Source organism: Zonotrichia albicollis, chromosome 7, assembly GCF_047830755.1.
Source record: "Zonotrichia albicollis isolate bZonAlb1 chromosome 7, bZonAlb1.hap1, whole genome shotgun sequence".
In the NCBI taxonomy this organism is placed as follows: Eukaryota; Metazoa; Chordata; class Aves; order Passeriformes; family Passerellidae; genus Zonotrichia; species Zonotrichia albicollis.
The window spans coordinates 35,700,023-35,720,102 of NC_133825.1; the positions used below are offsets into that span (position 1 = coordinate 35,700,023).

The window sequence follows — 20,080 nt, forward strand, 5'->3', positions numbered from 1 at the left end:
AGTTTGACTGACAGTAACACTGAATTATTTTAATATCTGGCTGTAAGAAATTGTCTGTCCCCCGTTCAACGTCTCAGCAAAGACTGCTTAATAAGCAAATCCACAGGCATGCAAACTACCTGGGATTTGGAATATAAATGTATGTTCCTTTTCCTGAAAGGCACATGTTGGTTGGAGATAGGTTGTAGAAGCAAATTAATCAGGACTGCAGTTATTAGACAGAATTCCTGAGCCACTTCTATTTGGTCAAATTCAACTGATGTCAAACAATAATTCTATGCTGCTGTTACAGTGGGAGTTAAATGAGACCCAGCACAGAGGATAGAGTAAAAGTATTACATTGATATCAGAAAAGAGAGAAAGAAATGTTTGCACTAGGTGTACATATGTGTGCATGTTCCATTAGAGGTGTAATTACATGTTTTACTGGGCATGCACACTGAGGTTACTAGGGTTCCCCCTCAAGAACATGCGTTTTATGGTACTTATAAATTACTTGTTTGCTGTTTCTAAAATAAGTGATTCTGCTACTTGTACAAGTGTTCTCTTCACTGCTCAAACAAAAGATCATTGCTCTATATTTCTTCAGCTATGTGCAACCTTCTAATTCCTAATTCCTTTTCCATTGCCACAGAATCATCACTTCAGCAATTACATTTGTTCTTCTTATGTTTATGCATATTACTCATATATATTCAAGAAAGTCTTCAAATGTCCTCACATATTTTCAAAGTTATAGTTGGTGACTCGGAATCTAATAACATCAAGAAAGATAGTTCCAACAACCTTAAAGGTAATTCATTGACTACTAAGAAACATTTACCAGCTTTATACAAGTTTAGTCAGCCAAGAATTGAACACAGTTAATTAATAGTGCACTGTGTTTTATTGTCTTCAGGCTTGAATAAATTATTAGAACAAAAGGTAAGCTGCAATTTCCATTCTTTTAGGCGCTGGATTCTTATAGCTTCAGCCCAGTGAAAATTGAGGTTTAAATCTGAACAGAAGAAAAATATGTAAGGGGATTCTGAATAGGAAATTCAAAACTTTAATATTTTCCTGCTCAAAGCTTCAGGAAGCTGAACTCACAAAAAAAAAAGCCACTGAGAGCATTTCAACAAATACTTTCTGTCTTGGGAAGTAGAGGGCCAATGAAGCACCTTGGATTTTCTGTGATTTTATGGTTTGATTGATGCAGGATTTTGTAGATGTTGTTAATCTAAAATATGTGGATGTTGAGGAGGCATGGGGAGTCAGCTCTCAATTCCATCAGCTTCCAATTTCTTCCTTTGATTTCTTTAAAAATAATTTAAAGCAAATATTCTTATACCACTCTGCATCTCTAAGATAGGAATAGTGAATTCTTTACCTTTGAAAAATATTTTGAGACATGTTAGTAAAAAGTGCTATGTAAGAGCTTTGCATTATTATTGTAATTTTAGCGATAATGAATGGCATCCTACAAAATAACTCAGTGTTACATGGAATACTAAATATTTTCTAACTTCTTGACTTTGAATTGCTGTTCAGTTTCTAAGCCTAGACTGATGCGTTGTTTGAAACCTCTTTGAAATAATTTCTACCTGTTTAAGCAATTTCGATTTTGCTGCAGACACAGCACAATAGTTGCATTATAGTGAGTATGACTGCTTGTCAAATGCAAACCTCAGACTTTCATCTCCTTACAACTTTGTGCTAATGCTGTTCAACTACCCATCAGTTAGATGACTTCATGTCACACAAATGGCAGTTGACAAGTCTGCCTATCAGTTCTGTTCCTACAAATTTCCAAGTTTAGGAAACCAGGTTCAGTTTTAGGCATTATTTTAGGAGAATAAATAATTTAATGATTTTTTTTTAAAAAAGATTTTTTTGGGTTGCACAGTTTTATTTTCATTGTTTGAATAGCAGTTCACAAGCTCTCTGAATGCTTGACACGTTGACTAACGCCCTCCTGAATAATATCATCAGGTACCCTTGTGAGCATCAGCAAGAGCTGACTTTTCCCATAAACACATAAAAAGCATTTGGAGATGTCCTGCACATAAGATTCACTACTCCAGATTTTGGGTGCTTACTCCACCAACTCCATAAAGAAGAGTTATTCTCATTGCAGAAATCTCTCCTCTCCTCTGCTCATTTCTCCTTAGGCTGGAGTGATTGCACTCAGTAAATGTGTGTGCAGTTTCTGTTGTACTACCAAGTCCAAAATTAAAATCTTGTATTGGTTCTGCAATAGTCACATGAATTGCACTGTGAGATAAATTTTCATGTGTTCTCAAGCATTTTATAATTCTAAAGGGAAACATTCAATAACATGCTTTTGCCTGTTTTCCAACGATAGCCAAGTCTTAATCAGATTTCAGTTTAACACCTTTGGAAAGTAGATGAAAGACAAGCTGAATGCTTAGACTTAAAAGAGGAAAACAGGAGGTTATGGCATAATTTTTCATTAAGAACATTTGCAATTAAATTTGTGCACACAGATTTAATTATGAAATCCTTAGTGCATATAATGAACAAGCTTTAGTCACATTAAGGATGAACTGCCCTCAAAAAAAAAAATCAATCTCCATCTCTGTAAAAAGCATTCTTATATTTAAAAGAACTGCAAAATAGTCGAAGGATTTATATCTGCTGGTGAAAGAACAAATAAATATTCATAATCACAGTTTTGTACACTAAAATGTTCATCAAAAGCTAAGAAGAATATTGAATATCTGTGGTAGTTTGATTGACAAGTTTATCTGTTGTTACTGCACTGCATTCATAATATGTAACATTGTATTTTGATTATGCTTTTTTTTTAATCCAAAGATGACTAAAATCTTCCTTTTTGGGACTTACGGGGAAGAAAGAAAGAGATTTAACATCTGCAAATGGTTCTGTAGTATTTAGCTGAAAAATAGAGAACATAGATTAAAATATTGTAATTATTATTTTATAAAGAACACTAATAGGCATCATAATAGAAATAAAAGATTCCATTTTGTTTATGTTTGAAGCAACATTGCTATCACTTTATTCTGCAACCAACTTTTCTTATAATGCAGCAAAAATGCTGTCTTTGAAAACAGCAAAATTCAACAGGAACTTAACTCTTTTAATGTCCTTGTTATTTATTCCTTCTAGGGGTAAGAATATTGGACATGACATAGACTTTTTGATCACCAATCCAGGACCAAGAGAGGATGATGAACTTCTGCATAAAGTTATTGACTTATGGAAAAAGCAGGTATGAACTAAAGAGCACTTGACCAAAAAAGTCATGTTCTAACTGAATTAAGCCTATATAGCTCTTAAAGAATGTCATATGCCTTGTTACAACTGACTGCAGTATTTTGGAGCAGGATATTGCTCTACTTGATTACTAACCATGATGATTTGGGCTGTTTTCATTAAAAGGAATTGAAAGAAAAGAAAATGAAAATAAATTGTTCTTACTGGTTTTCCTGTTAAGGGGGCTGTTTGGCAGAAGGGAGAGCAGGCAGAGTATGGGAGGTCAAGGGTGGCCACGAGTTTGATAAAAAGATTAGGATTCCTCTAGAAATCCAAGCATGTACAGCATATCAGAAGAACAATGGTCATGGAAACCAAACCTAAAGAAGCTGGGTATAGTTTAAACCTATGGACAATGTTTTCCTGTGTTCTGCTTGTCCTCCAGACATTTCATGGTTTATACTAGTTACACTAGCTCTCTACTGTGGCATTTGTAATGTACAGGCTTTTACTAGCACTACTGAAAAACAAACTGCCAGCAGAATCAAAAGGCAAAAAAGAAACAAAGGATTTATACACCTCTTGCCTTTTTATTATCTTTATTTCCAAGGGAGAGGAGAAGACAGAAAAAAACCCCAAATAAAGCACTTTGTAACTTTTTGCAGTAGTCTGCATCACAGCTTGCCACTTTTGTGCTGCTTCTTCTAAGCCCAAATTAATTGATGTACATCACAGAGGTCGTGATGTTGGCTTCCTTTTGGCAGCTCTGAGTGAAGGATTCCACAATGTTTAACTTCTAAATTATGGACCACAGCTTTACATAGTTTAAAGGGCCTTTTTCTTACCTTAAAAGTTTAGTGTTACAAAATACTTCCATTGAAAGCTGCTGAAAATGAAGTGGCTAAATCAGCACCTTATGGTCTTTGATGCAGCATCACCAGAGATAAACAGGCTGGGGAACAGAGAACACAAAGTCTTCAAAGTAGAGTGGCAAAATGGAAAAGCTGTGATGCAGTACACAGGTTATGGTCTTAATGGCTCTAAAAAGCCTCATAAAGAAAGTAAGAAATTACTTCTGTGGGTTAGAGCTTGAAAGTCTGTGGGCAAACAGGCTGAGCCATCTGTGTCGATGTAGCTTCATTCACATACTGGGAAAAAATGCTTTCATTTTTGCTGCAAACCTGTATAGCTATATTTAGCACTGTTCCTATTATATACATACTTTCGACAATGGAAGAGATACTGTTACTACAGGCCCTCCTGCACTCTTCAGTTTTTCCCTTTATATTAATGTAACTATAGTGTTGTTGTTTTTCTTTTGGCTTTAGGAAAATGAGTGATGGAGATGCCTGTCTGTGCTTACCTATTTTAATGTATTACTGGTCTGGTTTAAACTCTAGGATTCACCCTTGATGAGGGGATCAGGAAGGGGAAGGTTTGATGTCCCATTAAAGAAGGATGGTGAGGAGCAAGTAATATTTCTTCTGTTGCTGGAAACAGATTTTTGGAAACACGGTTCACAGGAAAGCCACACATTCATTATTAAGTGGCAGCTGGATTTTGCCAGCAACAAAACCTGTTTCTAAGACAAGATATAGAAATAATTAAGAAGCCAGAGGAAAGAACCTTTTGTTTCAGATGAAAGAGACCATAATGATGCTGAGCTCCTTTGGGAACACATACTGTCTCATCTTTCTTCAAAATTCATTATTAATTTTTTTGGTTCATTCTGACTCAGATGAGGAAATTCTTACCTAAAAGAGATTATTGCAGGGTGGTTAGAGCCCTGACCATGAGAAATCTTGGCTTAAATTTCTTTAGAGAGAGTACAGGGCTGAATCTGATTATCCTGCTTGTGAGGTTATTGTATAAAGTAAGCAGAAGTGTTCAATTTCCTGCTGTGTTCTAAGTGAACATCTGGCATTTCTTAAGACGTGATCTTTCTGGGGTGTATTGTATAGCTGTGTGTGGGTGAGTAGGTACATATAACTCTCTGTCTGTCTGTCTCTTTATCTTGTTCAGAAGTGCAAATTTCCATGGCATAGAGAGGTAACCGCCTTCATTGATGGATCCAGTGCTATCTGTCCATTGCTGTCAAAGCCAGGCTGCTCCAGACATGCTCAGAAACAGATCATTCGCACACTGGGACCTTCAAGATGAAAAAGGGACCAAGGCAGCTGCAATATTATGCAGCAGCTGCTGAGTTTTATACTGCTGATCAAACCTTTGATGCCATTTTCTAGTCACTTCTTATTCTAAAAGGGCTGACTTCTCCCAAGCATCATTTCCTTTAGCTCTTCTACTTTATAGAATTCTATCCATCTCATCTAGATTGAGATTTTTCCAAATTAACATGGTATTTTGGATTAGATGTAGGAATTTCACTGAAAAAAAAAAAAGAAATGCAGTTTCACTTTATTAAACTATCTCAGGAGGAAATTTAGAGCAACAATGTATACATTTCAGAAGAACATATTGGATTTCATTTTCAGATGATATAAAATGATCCTGCTTAGCTTTACAGAATTAATCCAGCTAGCAACAATTATGAATAATGACAGCATGTAACACTAAATATGGAATAGAATTCCATTTAATTAAAAATGACTGAGAATGCTAGTGACCATATTTGATTGATTTTTTGGTGATTGATTTAATATTTTTCTAAAAAGTCATACTTTTCCTCAATTTGAACATGGATTTACTCCAATATCAATGTTATTGATGCACCAGCACTCAGCATATTTAAGTAAAAGTGTGCAGTCATTCTAAAAATGGAAAATTGTTGAGAGTCTTCACATAACTGTTCTAAAAAATACATTTAGTTTTGATGGTGTAGTAAATTTGAGAAATTAAAATGCCCATACTAAAACTTAATTGTGTAAACAAGACCTACAGCACTTTATGGTGTACAGATCAATCTGAAATGTGCAAGGAACTGCAGATTCCCTGACTCAGAGTAATGAGAAGGATACAGCTCTGCAGGCAGCAGTGGCCAGAACTTCACACAATCCTCAAAGCTGACCGCCCCTTCAGGCTGTGCCTTTTCCAAGTGTACCTAAGTGCGTTTCACCTTTACTTTGTGGGGTGATGGTGATGTCCACTGTCTAATTATACTAGGTTAATTAGAAATGCTATCCCAATGCATATGACCTAGGCTTTGGCTCCTATCAATGGTGATGCCCTGACTTCTGGTATATACTGTGTAGTGTCCCAAATCTCCAAGGGCAAAAAAGAAAAATGAAGCAAAAAATGAGAAAATACTGCTAAGTAGCTAACAGATTTTTACAAAAAATGGGCAGAATATTGGTGCTTAATCAAAGGATGAATTCATCAATTAATGGTCAATGATGAATGATATTAAAATTGGTTTTATTAGCATTAAAAGCAAGAAAATTAACGTGAAGGGAGTATAGTTTCATCAAAAAAAGCAGAAAAATAAGCAGTTATGCATTAACACTCAACAGCTGTTTTGAGTCTATATTTGAAAAGAGCAAGCATCAGTGCCTTGTGACATTGGGGTAAAATTAAGAAAAAATTGCTGTTTTAAAGATAGATGTTACAGAGCACCTGCTAAATTTAAGCATTTTCAAATCAGCAGACTGTGAAACTAGTAATCCAAGAGCAGAAGCTACATAAGGAGTTTTCTCATATCAATTTATAATAAATCTTCATAATCAAGAAAAATTCCAAGCAAGTGAAAGAATGCCAATTCAAATAAAATAGTTATCATTAAAAAGGCTGGCTCATTGACCCATGAAGAGCCTATAACTGATTTCCAGTAGAATAATGGGATTGTTAATTTAGAGCTATCATCAACAAAAAGCTGGAGGCTAAGAATGTAATAATACATATCAGAATCTCTTCATGGAAATCATATCTTGTTAAATGTTTTTGATATGCCTTTTCTTTGGGGTGGGGCAGAATTATAGTTTTGAGTGATAAAGATAATTTTATTACTGTAAAGTATTCTCTAAGGCATTTAAGATATTGGCATGTAAAGTTACCACACCTGCACTAAATAAAAGAAATAATAAAAGTCTGGTTTTTAATACTGAGGTATTCTTCCAAAAATCCGTTTTTTTGTTACCTGGGACATTAAGAGTCTTATCTGGAGACCCTTTGTCCTGGTTTTGGTCCAGATCAGAGGGAAGGGGCATGGCCCAACCCTAATGTCATTCAATACCACTTTCCATCATTGCCAGGGATGGGGGGAAGGGACTTTCTCTCTTCCTAGAAGAAGGATTTTTCTTCCAATGGGAGAAAGTGTGGTGGTTGAAATAGTCTGGTATTTTACATGTAAATTGGTTCTTTGTCTTATACCTTCTTTTGTTAATAGTGCTGCTGTTACTGTTTGTTGTCTTACCTCATTGCTGTTTCCAGGAAATTGTTCTTATCTCAGCCCATGATCTTTGCCTTTTGTGTTTTCAGTTGAGGCGGGGGAGGGGGAAGCAAGAAGAATGGTTTTTGCTGGGCTACTAAATGGGAGAATACCATTCCTAAACTACACCACCATTGTAGTTACCAACTGACAGCCATCAAATAAAACCACTTATAGGCACTCTCAGTTCAATACTGCAATTTAAAAACACCCCTAGTCCAGAGGAAGAGAATGTGTAAACTTTGGAGTGATTTTAAAACAGAAACAAAAAAGTGGTCCAAGGACCTAAAGAAATGGGCATTTCCTCTGAGCAAAAGACATGGAGATTCCAGACCTTGTCACAAGGAAATCTCATGCAATAGATAGGGTCCAAATGGAATCTTCCACTTTGGAATCCCTCAGCAAGACTGTGCACTGGACTAATAATATTTTTCTAGATGTCTGCTACGTAGGAACACATCAATCTTTACTCATTAATTTCTGTTGACATTAACTAAAAAAAGGTTTAGGAGAAAAGGAGGGAGAGGAAGAATTGCAAATTCTATCTCTTTAGTACAGGGCAGGACCTCACTACTGTCAGATATCTACCAGTGCAGATTTCCCTCAAATATTTTTCCAAAATCTGAAGCTGTTTCATGTCTCTCCTTAGCCCAGATTTGCCCTGGCACAGTTCCTTGTTTACTGAAATTACATTTCACATGAATTTTTAAGTCAACTGTCTAGAAACTCTGGAATGACAGTAAAACCAGTTCAGCAATTCAATGTGAACAATTTTTCTCTTTAGGGCTTACTCCTTTATTGTGATATCATTGAATCAACATTTGTAAAGGAACAGCTGCCAAGCAGAAAAGTTGATGCCATGGATCATTTTCAGAAGTGTTTTGCAATTTTAAAATTATATCAGCCAAGAGTAGACAACAGCACTTGCAACACGTCAGAACAATTGGAAATGGCAGAAGTCAAAGACTGGAAGGCAATCCGTGTGGATCTGGTCATAACCCCCTTTGAGCAATATCCATATGCTCTGTTAGGCTGGACAGGCTCCAGGGTAAGTAAGCACAGCACTGTATGTTTTCTTAGCATGTTTCAAGACTATTCAGAGTTCATGGATTTAAAAAAAAATATTCCTGATGTCCACACATCCCATCTCATACTGTCATCCACCACTGGTCATGGGCTGGAGCTGATGAATTCATCACTAACATTTATGGATGTCTCTCTAGGAGGGTTAAGCTCTATTTTCCTTGAAGCTTAGTGTTTAGGTTTATAAACTGGAGAGCTAGGTTTTTGGTCAGTTGTGTTGTCTTTTACATCATGATGCTGTTAACAAGCAATTTAAATGGTTCCTGGGTAGAGATGATTTGGAAAGCATCACATAATTACAGGAAGCTAAACATTTGAGGAAGAGATATTCTAAATTGGAACTTAATTTGTTTTGTAGGAAATTGAAAACAATTTGATATCTTTCTTTTTGGATTAGATCAAATGCTTTGTTTCAGTTGCATTTTAATTGACTCCTTCAAAATGTAAAAAACTGGAAAAAATTTAAAATTAAACATTAGTTTTGAACCAAAATAAAATATATTTTGATTTGTGTTTTAATAACAAAACTTGAAATGATAGCTACTTTCACAATAGACACTAGTTAGCTGGCATAATATAAAATAGTACACTATTTTAAAAACAAAAAAATTCAACCTAATGCAAACTCAAAACTCAAATGATTAATCTTTCTCCAGACAGAATTATTTTTTAATCTGTTCTATATATTTGCCTTCTGATGTTCATTTTTTAGGGAGTGCTTGCATGGTACAATGGAGAGCTTCTGAGCCTGCTCTGAATTATCTTTTTGATGTGTTAGAAGCAGTACTGGTGCCTTGCCACTCTGTTCTACTCAGGTTAATTGGAAGCAGGATGGTTTAGACCAGGCAAAATGTTGAAATTGATGTGTTCTCCTGCTGAGTTTGAGTTACTTCAGTCACTTTTTTGAGATAACAAAATGTATTTATTTGGACTTTGGATTAAGTTCTGCAGACTTTGGGGTCTTTTCTTATCCTGGAAGTGTTTGGCAACTTAAAAGCCCTTCTCTCCACTCTGTCAATAGGAGTCTACACTAAAAACACACAGTGTGAGGCCCTTTGGATGAGTAGGCAATGACTTCATTTTTCTCTGCCTCACTGAGCTCCTACTCCCTGTTGGGCTAATCCACATCCAGACTGTGGGAGCCCATCACAGGTTTGCGTTTTTATACAGAGCCCAACTGCTGTCACAGTAACCGACTGCGATGACGGACAGATGCAAATGTTTGGATTCCTTATCCAAACATTTCTCTTCAGATGATTGATTTTATCAGACTGTATTCCTTTAATAGAAGTAATTTTTGGTCCTTAGTTTATTATTTGGTTTGGTGTTAGAAGGTGCAAAGGATAAGAATTTTGGTTTGTCCATGTGTTTGATACTTGCTCTATCTTTGACAGCAATTTGGACGTGACTTGCGGAGGTACGCTGCACATGAAAGGAAAATGATACTGGATAACCATGGATTATATGACAGGAGAAAGGTACTGTTTATTCTCAGAAATAAAGCTAATGTACTTTTATTTCCAGTTAGTTTTTTATATTCAAGTATATAGAATATTTTAGCTTGATTATCCATTTGGTGGTAAAACAGTTCCACCTTCACATGATTTAGTTTCACTGGAACAGTCTGATTAAATCTGAACAGGTAAGTCTGGAAATCCTGAAATCTTTTTTTTTTTTTTTTTTTTTTGGCAATTGTGAAGTAATTCCTGAAAGGTAACAAGAAACATGAATTAGACATTTGTGTTTGATAGGAACACAGCCTTCACAGAAATGAGAACGAACCATCTGTGAGTATTTGAAAAAGGCACTTCACTGCCCCTCTGTCTCAGAAGGAGAGATAATTTCTGTGTCCCCAGCACACTTTCAACTCATATTGATCTGACATTGCAAAGGAAGAGGGGATATTGAGTGCTACAGGCTCAGTTAGAAGGCTTGAGGAAGTTTTTGCAGGGTATGACACTAAGTAGAGATTAGGGATCATCCTGCTTTTAAAGCCCTGCATTCAGAAGTCTGGATGGAGTTCTGTTTAGTCAGGCTTGCCAGCCTGGGGAGTAATTGGTATAATTTCTGGTATAAAGACTCTTAGCTGCAGTTATACTGATCTCTGCATTTATCTGGCTTAATGTCTGTATTTGTATGAGGCCATTTAAATAATAAGCAAAAATCAATACTGAAGATGCTTATTGATGTCAATTTAGGGAAAGGCAAAGAACCATGTCAAGATTTTACATCAATCTTTCCTATATATCCCTTATAAAATGGAGACTGCTTTCAGCACCCCTGCTTACATGCACTATTGTCTCATTGCTTCTTTCTAAGCAGTGATTTAAGCCATCACTCCATTTCAGCTGTTTCCATATGTGCTCATCAGGTCCAGATGCTGCTATAGCATCCTCAGTTCACATGGAAACCTGGGGAAATTATCAGGCTAATTATCCATTTAGTCAGATATCCTGTCACCAGCAATTGTCAATGCTAGATGCTTCAGAAGAAAATATAAAATCAATAATAGATAAATATGCTGTCATGAGTCTAAAGAGGATGTTTCTTCACAAACTCAGGGATGATGTCAGTGTATTCCTGCCTGTCCTTTATATTTTGAAAATATTCAAAATATAAAGTCTTTTCCTCAACATAATATGGCTGGTGTTATTATCTGCACATTAATATGTGCTCTGTCAATATCTTTTTGGGTGTAACAAAAAATGGCACTAGAGAAAACCAAAGAATTTGAGGAATGCCAGTGTTATTTTTTGTATGCAACAAAATTTGCCTGCTTGGTGTATGAGTATGTATCCTTATATCTGCTGCTTTTACTCAGAGCCCTGAGACTTTCAGAGATGAAAAATGGACACAGTTCTTTCATGAACTATATCAATCAGTACTATTTTTTCTTGATTATGTTTAGGTTTTATAAATGATATACCATTAAAATCTTTCTGGGGAAAAAAATAAATGTTAGTTTCCATGTGTTTTTGACTGGATTAGCCAGGATGATTCACAGATAAATGATGAATTTATCTTCACAGTATGCTCTAGGAAGATGTTCTTGTCATCCCAAATTTTCAAGTAAAGAGCTGAGGCAGAGAAAGATTTAAAGTCTTGAACATTCATTGATTTCAAAGGCCCTGCATTTGCAGTGTCCTGCCTTAAGTTTCTCCTGTTGAGTCTCTGCCTTGGAAATTTGAAAAATACAAAGAAATGTGTATACCCATGTTGTGGTTCCCCAAACCATCAGCTGTAACTGTAATTTAGTCTCCAGACCTTCTACACGTCTGAGTCTCAATTTGCATTTCCTCAGTTCCTCAGCTGTACTGCCCAAAACTGAAGAAATTGACCTAAAGAGAAGCAGAACTCAGAAAATATCATAAGGCAGGAGTTCTTGACAAAGGCCAAGAAGACAAACCAGCGAAACAAAAACCATACTGAATGAAACCCAAAATACCCAGACCAAATCTTCAGGGAAAATTTCAATTGTCTTGACCACAAAGTCCTTAATCAATGATTTCCATATGTCAATTGAGGCACATGGTTTGGTCAGCTGTCCCTTTCAGGGAAGGACTTTGCTTTCAATTCTGTCATCATGCCCCCTGTGCCCCAATATCTAGGTCTGCCATTTCTCATTTAATTGCAAACACAGCTAGTTTGCTTCCAAATTCTGTTTTTTTTTTGCTGTAAATCACAGATGCACTGCAGATTTCAAACACAAGAAGTTGTGTTAATCTGTTGACACAGCAGAATTCTGTTCTTGTTTCTGCTGCAGTCTGCTGCAGCAGAAATAGCTAAATTACATTAGCTGACTTTTTCCACACAGAAAGAAACTTCTCAGGCAATATGCAATATGAAAAATTTCAGATCAGGGAGCACTGAATTTGCTTAACACAGACTCTTTTTTCAAGTAGTGTTATTCTAACAAGAAGCAGGGAGAGAACTCTCTGGCAAGTATACGAATATTTATAATCTAATGTGTTAAATTCAAATATATTTAAAAATATTTTTAACTTTACAATTTTGTATTAGGTTACTCCCACAAATGACAGTTTGAACAAAACCCTTCCATACTGCCACCCAGTGTGTACTAAGATCAGAAATGTGCAGAATATAGCAGTGGTGTCTGTCTGTGAAATTTGATGGCCCATAGTTGAAGAGAAGACGTTTGCAGTAAATTGTGTGGCTGCCAAGGTTGATTCATTTTTAGGGTCATCAGAGTAGTTAGCTTAAAATAAGTGATAAAAATAATCTAATTTTACACAAGGGAACATATGCCCAAATTGTAAAATGTTTAGGGTTGGTTTTTTGGTTATTTTTTACATTAAACTATGAAGAACAGATAATCTCCTTTATTATAATCCTTGTTCTTTTCTTTTAAAATAGTTTGACTTGTAGGGAACAATAAAAACATGGGTATTTTATCTCTACTGCCTCATAAAATTGGATTGGAACATGAAAATTTGTATTTCATAAGTGTATTTCTCTTTTTGAGATGAAATCTTCCTTTCTTAAAGCTAAAAAAAACCAGGAAGCAGATATCCCTTGTTCAAGCTGCTCAAGATCCCTCAACACAAGCTTAATTAAGGTTAATTAGGCACCATATGTGAAAACTGAAATACATCTTTTCCATATTTCTCTCCTGGTCTGCTGAAGAGAGGTCATCTTATGTCACTGGTTCTGTCCAGGCAGACAAACCTTCATGCACAGCTCTGACAGTCACTGGGGTATTGACTGGGGTAGAATTTGGGAGCTGGACTAAATCCTTTTTGCTTCATTCCTTTTCTTTTGTTAGTCTGTGTGTGTGTACAGAAAAAGCTATAGGAAGATCAGGAAGAATCAAACTATTGATCCTGCAGAAGATGAAGTCCTTTCCTTAAAAAACACTCACCTGTCATAATTTAAAATTTTTCAAGTCATTATAAGAAGTTAATAAACCATGCTATAGCAAATATTATTTGCTCTTATTTAATTTCTATTTGGTGGAATGTAACTGTACTTGTAAGAGAATGTCATTCATTACAAAAGAAAACAATTCCCTGATTTGCTCTACATTTCAATGTATAATTCAGTATACTTTGTACTTCTATATTAATATTTATCAGCTGTTTGGCCCAGATGCTTGCACTGTGGCCCACTGTTGAAACATGATGGATGTCACAGAATCCCAGATTCCACTGTTCAAAGGGCTGCAGCAGGAGAGAGTCCTGCTTACTTTAATGTATTTCCAAAGGGATTCTGCCAGGAATTGGGAGCATTAACACAGCAGTTAGGAATCAATTACATAGCTTTGCAGATGGGAACAAAAGGAAGAGAGGTTTTCTCCAGGGACTTGTTACAAAGTTACACTGTGAAATTATTCCTCAGCCTTGTTTTTTTTTTTTTTTTTTCTTTCTGGTGTGGATCTTTTTCATATATTTGTTGGTTTTGGAAGACAGTGTGCAATTATCAAACTAATGATTTTTTCAGTTCTGTAATAAGAAGGGCATTTTATAGATCTTCCTTTCTTAGGAAAATTGTGACAAAAAAATTGAAAATTTGCGGCCAATTATCTGTCAGCCTCTTTTACATAAAAAGATGAGTGTATGTCCAAATCTGTGTGTCTGTAGAACTGTGTACTAAAGGTGTGGAAATTAGCACTTGTTTAGTCCAACCTGAGGTATGTAGTTCCTGTGATTTACACCAGCTGGAGGTCAAACATCCCCACTCTTACAGAATAGAGTTCACTGATCAGTCACAAGGAAGAAAGAAAAGTTGTACGTTCACCATGTCTTGTGGTACTATTGCTGCTACAAATGGCTCGACATTTTTATGAATGGGCAAATAAAATTCTCATTGTAAAACTTTCCTGATTAATAGGTGAACAATATTCTCTCTAAGAAAAATAGAAATGATTTTGCAAAAAAACCACAAAACCATTTTTTCTGTGTGAAGCATAAGTCAGGTCAGCTGAACAGTAGGCTCTTTCTTGGAAAACTTAAGGTCCTTAATCTGTAAACCAGGACATCAACAGTTGTTTTGACACTCCTCTTTGTTGGATTAAGAGGCAATTATCCCTTAACCCACAAAAAATTTTTTGTGTGCAATGTGCATTGTCTCTGGACTAGTGGTGTCCGTACCTAGGGCATTGTTAGCAAGTTTTGACAACATCTTGACAGCTTTTTACCTGAGTTAAATAGAGAGAGATCTAGTGGATCTAAATGTTTCATGTCAGCATGGCATATGGAACAGGTTCATAGCTGGATTGGAGCCATGTAGAAAGTATTTCTCTCCTGCATTTAATACACCACTCACTAATGGAAATTCTCAAACCAAGTGTGATATCGGGGGATTGAATTTGTCTTGTAAATTCTGATTTATACCTTGTATAAACCCATTTATTTTCACAGTATTCCAGAAAACCCCTTTCAAGTCCAATTATTACTTTATGCAGCTCATGGCAGCAAAAAGAACTGATGTAAATAATTAGCATTGCTTATTTTTGTGAAAGAATAGGTGGAGTTCTTGGGGTATAATAGATTAATTGAATATTTGCATATGAATGTTCTTGCACTGACATTGTAGGTTGATTTTTTTTATAAGAGAAGGATCATGAGCTCAGTGTTATTTTGAAGAGTTATTGAGGCAGAAAGCAGTTATTAATTTTATGTCCCATGTAAATTTAAGATGGGAAATAGGTCCCTTAATGTTTTCTATTAGAGAAATATTGGAAAAAATATGACACTATTCAGATGACTGATTGATGATTGATGACAATTTTGCATTTAAAAAACCTTGTATGAATTTGAATGGCACGAAATGTTATTTAGTTGTGGAATAACAAGAGAGGTGGTTTATATAACTGTTCTGAATAACAAACTCACAAGATGCTCTGAAGACTTCATAATGGGACCCAGCCTTTCAAGGCATTAAGTGCTGTGCAGTTACTCAATATAGTAAAATTCTGTGATCCCAGATTTTTTTAAGAGAAAGTTTACTTTTTCTTGGGCAACCATAATAAGCATGAAAGGGGAAATTTATCCTGGGATTTCTTTCCCACTGTGAAGCTCACATGCCCTCAGTTGTCTCCATCAGTATTGCAGTATCCTTTACCATTTGCCTGCAGAGTGAATTCCTATCTACAAAAAACCTGACTGACTCTTCAGGCAGGGCTTGTCCTGCCTGCCTTAGCAGGTGTCTGTAAAGCCAAATAAAGGTGTGATCACAGCCCCAGTAAATTGCTATTTTATGGTGGCAATGCTCTGGTGAGCTGGCTTTGGGATATCTGAGTTCTGCTGCTGCCCATGGTGTGCCCAAGTAGCTGCTTCACAGCAAACCTCTGTGTTTGCAGCAGGCAGCCCTTCCAGCCATGCCTGGCAACATCCTTGAGCCTCTGGCCTCCCTCATAATATTCCAGTTTTTCTATGGCTGAGTCTGCATCTGTGTTGTGACTTTTAATTTTGAAACATGGCTTACCTGACAGTGACCCTGCTGGTGCAAAAAGTCATTTTCATGTGTTCCTGTGGTGGCTCAGAGGACAGAAACTGCTCTGAGGAAGCCAGACTGGTTGCAGGTGGTTGGGCGGTTACCTGCACTGCCAGAACTTTGTAAATATGGGTCCCAATAAAAAGCCAGCTTTGTTTTTCAAGCAGGCATTTTTTCCTTTCACTGCCCAACACATTACTTCTCAAAAATTTTTATCATCTGGAAGAGCTGTCTATGATTTTTTTTAACCTAATTTTATTACATGAAGTTGTGTAATATTCACAGTGTTTAATTGTGTATTCAGTAGTTGCAGTCTCTAAGTCAGCTTTTTGGTATCATCTGAGAAAATCTACTCCATACTACCTTTCATTGAAAAGGTTGCTTGCAGAAGTTTACTTGCACAGTTAAAGACACATTTTTTATGATTCTGTAAAACTGGAAGTTATAGTCTTATTTTGGCAGATGCTGCTCTAAAATTATAAAGTTATAATGGTGATATAATCAGCCTTGAGAACATCTTGATGAATTAAACATGCTGCAGCTGCAGAGTTTGCTTTAGACATCTGCAACAATGACTGGATTAAAGCTACAGTAAACATAAAGAGCCAAAATTTATAATATTGATTTCCACTGTGCTCTCTACAACTACCTGAAAGGAAGTTGTGGCCATGTGGGGCTTGGCCTCTTCTCCCAGGCAACAGTGACAGGACAAGAGGACACAGTCTCAAGCTGCATCAGAGGAGATTTAGATTGGACATCAGGAAGAATTTCTTCACAGAAAGGGAGATTGGGCATTGGAATGAGCTGCACAGGGAAGTGATGGAGTCACCATCCCTGGAGGTGCTTAAGGAAAGGCTGGATGTGGCACTCAGTGCCATGGTCTGGCTGACAAGGTGGTGTTGGGTCATAGATTAGATTTGATGGTCTCAGAGGTCTTTTCCAATCTAATAGATTCTGTGATTCTATTACAGTTAAACCCTGAGTGATTGTAAAGAGATGCACATACTTTCATTTATGTTTCAATTCTTCTCACTCTCACTCAGGAAGGTGGAAATTGCATATGTGATTTGGGTGATTTTTTTTTTGCACCTGGTCTATTTTTTTAAAATTAAGAATTAAAATAATCTACTTTTCTTATCTCTTGGTAAGTTAAAAAATGGTTATGCATTTTCTTATGTGCTTAAGTGTGCTTCTCCTTAGCATTTTAAATGTTTCTCATACAGCATATGATTGGTCATTTTTACAAAGTGTGCATGTAATTCATGTGTATATTTATCTAAACCTAATCTCTTTGCAATACCAAGCTGTACATCTAGCACAAAGATAAAAGTACCTAATTGTCATTTCCTATGCTCAGTGTGTTTTTTGAGCAGTTCAGTGAAAACTGTATTGCTAATGAAAAGACATCTCTCAAAATGCATAAGTAGGTGCAGATCCTGAATATTTTGACTATAGCTTTTTACTAATTTTAATTTCTAGGGCAGTTGAGAACCAATAATTTTCAGTTGTGTTAATTCAATTATTCAATTAGTATGCTGGGGTAAGTTATTGAATGGGGGGTGGGTTACTGAGTCTCATATTTTCTGTCAAAAGAAAAAAGTAATTAATTTGAGAAGAAGCTAGGTAGAGAGGAAGCTGGAAAAGGAAGCAGCTGAGGACTAGAGAGGAAAATGGCATAGGAAGTGGGAGTCAGAAGGGGATGGTGGATGTACAAATTTGAAGTACATGCAGAGTGGCTGGAAAAAGCAATGGGGAATGGAAAGGGTCGGTTTAATTAGCAGCTCCATTGTGGAAAGGAATCTAGGTTGGTTGAAGAGACGACCGAAAAGGACCACAAAAATAGAATGACAGGGAAGAGATGTAAGTGGAAGTTTGATGGACTGAAAAATAAATTAAATTCATCAGGCTAATGCTCTAAGCTGGCAACAAGAAGTAGGTAAATGTTCTGCTGCCCCAAATAACCAAGTAAACCATGCATGTCTCACTTAACTCTGGATATGGTGTGAGAGCAGTCTAGAGTTACATTAGAAATATGAGAGCAGGCATCAACAACTTAGCATAGGGGAGTAGCAAACACAGGCAGCTAGAACAGATAGAGATTATAAAAGCTCAGTTTTCTAAGACTGATTGATCCCACATTGGTCTGCAACTCAAGATTGTGTCAGTGCTGTCAGCAAATATTTGTTAGCCCTGTAGCACAGTACATTTCCTGCCTTGTGAACAAAGCCTAAGCATCTTACAGGATTTCAAGTAAGCAGCATTTCTTTGAAGAAATGAAGTCTCTATGCATAAACATAGGAAAATTGAATTAAGGTCAAAATTCAATCCACCACGTTCTGGGATTTCTTAAATTGCATGTCTTTGATTTTGCAATCCCAATAAAGTTCTTCTGTAGTGGTTTGTTTATAGTAATCCCATATGAATTACTCACAACTGAGTTTTGTTAAATCCAGGATTCTGCTTTTTTCTCACTTCATTCAGCCTTACAAAACTTTATAAGGTAAAATAGAAAAACCCAACAGTATTTGACAAAGCTGCTGTAAATAGCACAGACTTAAAGTGAAATGTGTGTATAGCTAAAGTGAAAAAAGAAATAATCCCTGAGAATGTTTTTAAGGACTCTGTGGTAGTACAGAGATTGTCAGAAAACTGCAAGGACAATAAATTTTTGATCTGTTTTTGTATAAAACTCTGTGCTACTTAACTTGTTAAAATTTTTGCCTGTGCTGTCAGACAGGAAGTTCCAAGTTTTCTTTCACTTTGTCTGCCCCAAACTAAAAACATTTTAGTCTGGATGGCAATATATTGTGGAATGTCTTTAATTTTTAAAATTGTAATGGGAGATTGGAATGCATAACAATGTAGTGTTTTGCAACAAAGTAACCACAGATCTGTCATTTTAAACAGACAGTAGTTCCATTTTATGTACAATATGGTCTTGTTTACAAATGAAATTTTAGCAAGTTCTGTTAAGTCAACAGATAATGTTTTTTAATATTGTGTTTTTCAAACTGTCGGTACTTCAGCACTGGTCTTTTTCTTTCTCCTTCATCAAAATTACTTGGAGTAAGTAGATTGCATTTTATTATTTTATTGTAATTTTATTACACTGTGTTATGATACAGCCGGGTTAAGTGCCTAGAATATTCTAATTTTAGCCCTATTATTCTATTTTACTTGATTAATTTACTTGTTACTGTTCAGAATTTAATATCAATAAACCTCTAACAAGGGCTAGAGATGAGTTTAAGAGAAACATTCCAGTCTGGTATTTCTGATTAAAAGCACAGGACAAGTCCAGTGGTAAGATGAAATGAGAATTTATGATTATGACTTCTATTACATTCAAAAATTATTCATGCCCAGAATTATTGGAATAAATTCCACTGCATTATTTTGCATCAGTACCATTGCATATGATTTTGCCTGAGGGTATCAAGTCAATGGGTAACGCTTGCAATACTGCTTTTTCAATCATGCTTTGTTATACTGTCATTTCAAAAAGTAATTCTTCTCCCCTCTGATTTATTTATCATCTTGTTTGTAGCTGGCTTAGGAACAGATTAGATTTTATTTTAAGGCAGGCATGCTGATGTGAATATTACAGCAGAAAATACCAGTTAAACCTTAAAATTACATGTGAAGATAATATATTGTCAGAGAAACTTCAGGTTATTGCTTCTGAAAACTGTTATGACACTGTCAAATGAAAAATGCACTGTGTCTGCAAATATTGTGGGATATTATTATTGAATTTGTAGACATACTTCACATTTCTAGCACGATTAGTACTTCATAATTTATGTTCTATAATTATAAATTTGTTTGTGCTGTTGGTAGTTGCATTCACAAACAGCTTAAATAGTAAAATGTCTAATTACAAGTAAAGCAAAAATCACCAATAGCCAGTTTAAAAAAAACAAATGCAAAAGATTGGGAAAAGCA

The 20,080-nt window shown here is 35.9% G+C and overlaps 1 protein-coding gene across 5 annotated transcripts in view; it reads left to right on the forward strand.

Moving 5' to 3' along the window:
* DNTT (DNA nucleotidylexotransferase) overlaps positions 1 to 20,080 on the forward strand; it is a 145,898-nt gene that overhangs the window by 113,692 nt on the left and 12,126 nt on the right. For all 5 annotated transcript variants that reach the window (XM_074545030.1, XM_074545031.1, XM_074545033.1 and 2 more), the window contains 3 exons: positions 3,133 to 3,235; positions 8,385 to 8,648; positions 10,078 to 10,161. In XM_074545030.1, the coding sequence (XP_074401131.1) occupies positions 3,133 to 3,235; positions 8,385 to 8,648; positions 10,078 to 10,161 (451 nt within the window). The remainder of the gene's footprint in view (positions 1 to 3,132; positions 3,236 to 8,384; positions 8,649 to 10,077; positions 10,162 to 20,080) is intronic.